Below are 784 nucleotides of genomic sequence, written 5' to 3'. Positions count from 1 at the left end.
GAAAAGAAAAGGAGAGAGAGAGAAAGAGAAAGAGAGAGTGAGTAGTGAGTGTGGGAGAGAGAAAGGGAAGGAACTAATACTGTGTGGAAGCTTTCGAAACCACAGAAGAGAAAACGATGTCGGAGAGCTTTACATCACCACTGCAACTCTAAGAGAGAGAGCGAGGGTGAGAGGTATATATTATTACTACAGACATGATGATGAGATAGATAGATAGATAGAGCGGTCTCATAAGGAGAAATTAACACTTAGATGAAAATTCAAGAGAAAAAGGGGGCCTAGATATACATAGCTAGACCCTGATTATTATTTATTCTCTTTCTTTCTTTTCTCTCTCTCTCTTTTATATCTATCTTTATGGATCATCACTACTCTATATAATATATATACACATCCACTAGTCTCTTTTTTCTCTTTAATTTCTGCAAGGTATGTATATACATAATTGAGTTTGAATTAGTGTTTGTTTGGATTTGCTTATTATTATTTATTGTTGTTGCTGTGGAGTGCTGATGTTGTTGTTCTTATTATCACTGATACCGAGAATTCAATTATTGGACAGTAGTGGCAACAAAGGTGAGGAGGGAGGAGAGGGTGAAGAAGATGATGATGATGATGATGTTAATATGGGAATAGCAAGCACACAGCCACTGCATCCAAGACCCATTCTCTTCCATCACTCATCAAGAACAACACAAGAGCAGTAGCAGCACCATTCATTTTCCTCCTTTTCTTACTCCAATAATAATAAGAATAATTCTATGTCCCATCAGCAAGATTACCA

At 36.9% G+C, this 784-nt stretch overlaps 1 protein-coding gene across 1 annotated transcript in view; it reads left to right on the top strand.

Annotated features, from left to right (window-relative positions):
* Positions 1-6: 6 nt before the first annotated feature.
* Positions 7-784, top strand: part of LOC107487904 (BEL1-like homeodomain protein 4) — a gene marked incomplete in the record, with an annotated part of 6,946 nt that continues 6,168 nt past the window's right edge. The window contains 2 exon segments of the mRNA XM_016108598.3: positions 7-173; positions 563-784. Coding sequence (XP_015964084.3) covers positions 762-784 — 23 coding nt within the window.

This window comes from Arachis duranensis, chromosome 5 (genome assembly GCF_000817695.3).
Source record: "Arachis duranensis cultivar V14167 chromosome 5, aradu.V14167.gnm2.J7QH, whole genome shotgun sequence".
In the NCBI taxonomy this organism is placed as follows: domain Eukaryota; kingdom Viridiplantae; phylum Streptophyta; class Magnoliopsida; order Fabales; family Fabaceae; genus Arachis; species Arachis duranensis.
Note: the sequence above shows the minus strand (reverse complement) of the source record. Positions and strands in the feature narration are given on the sequence as shown.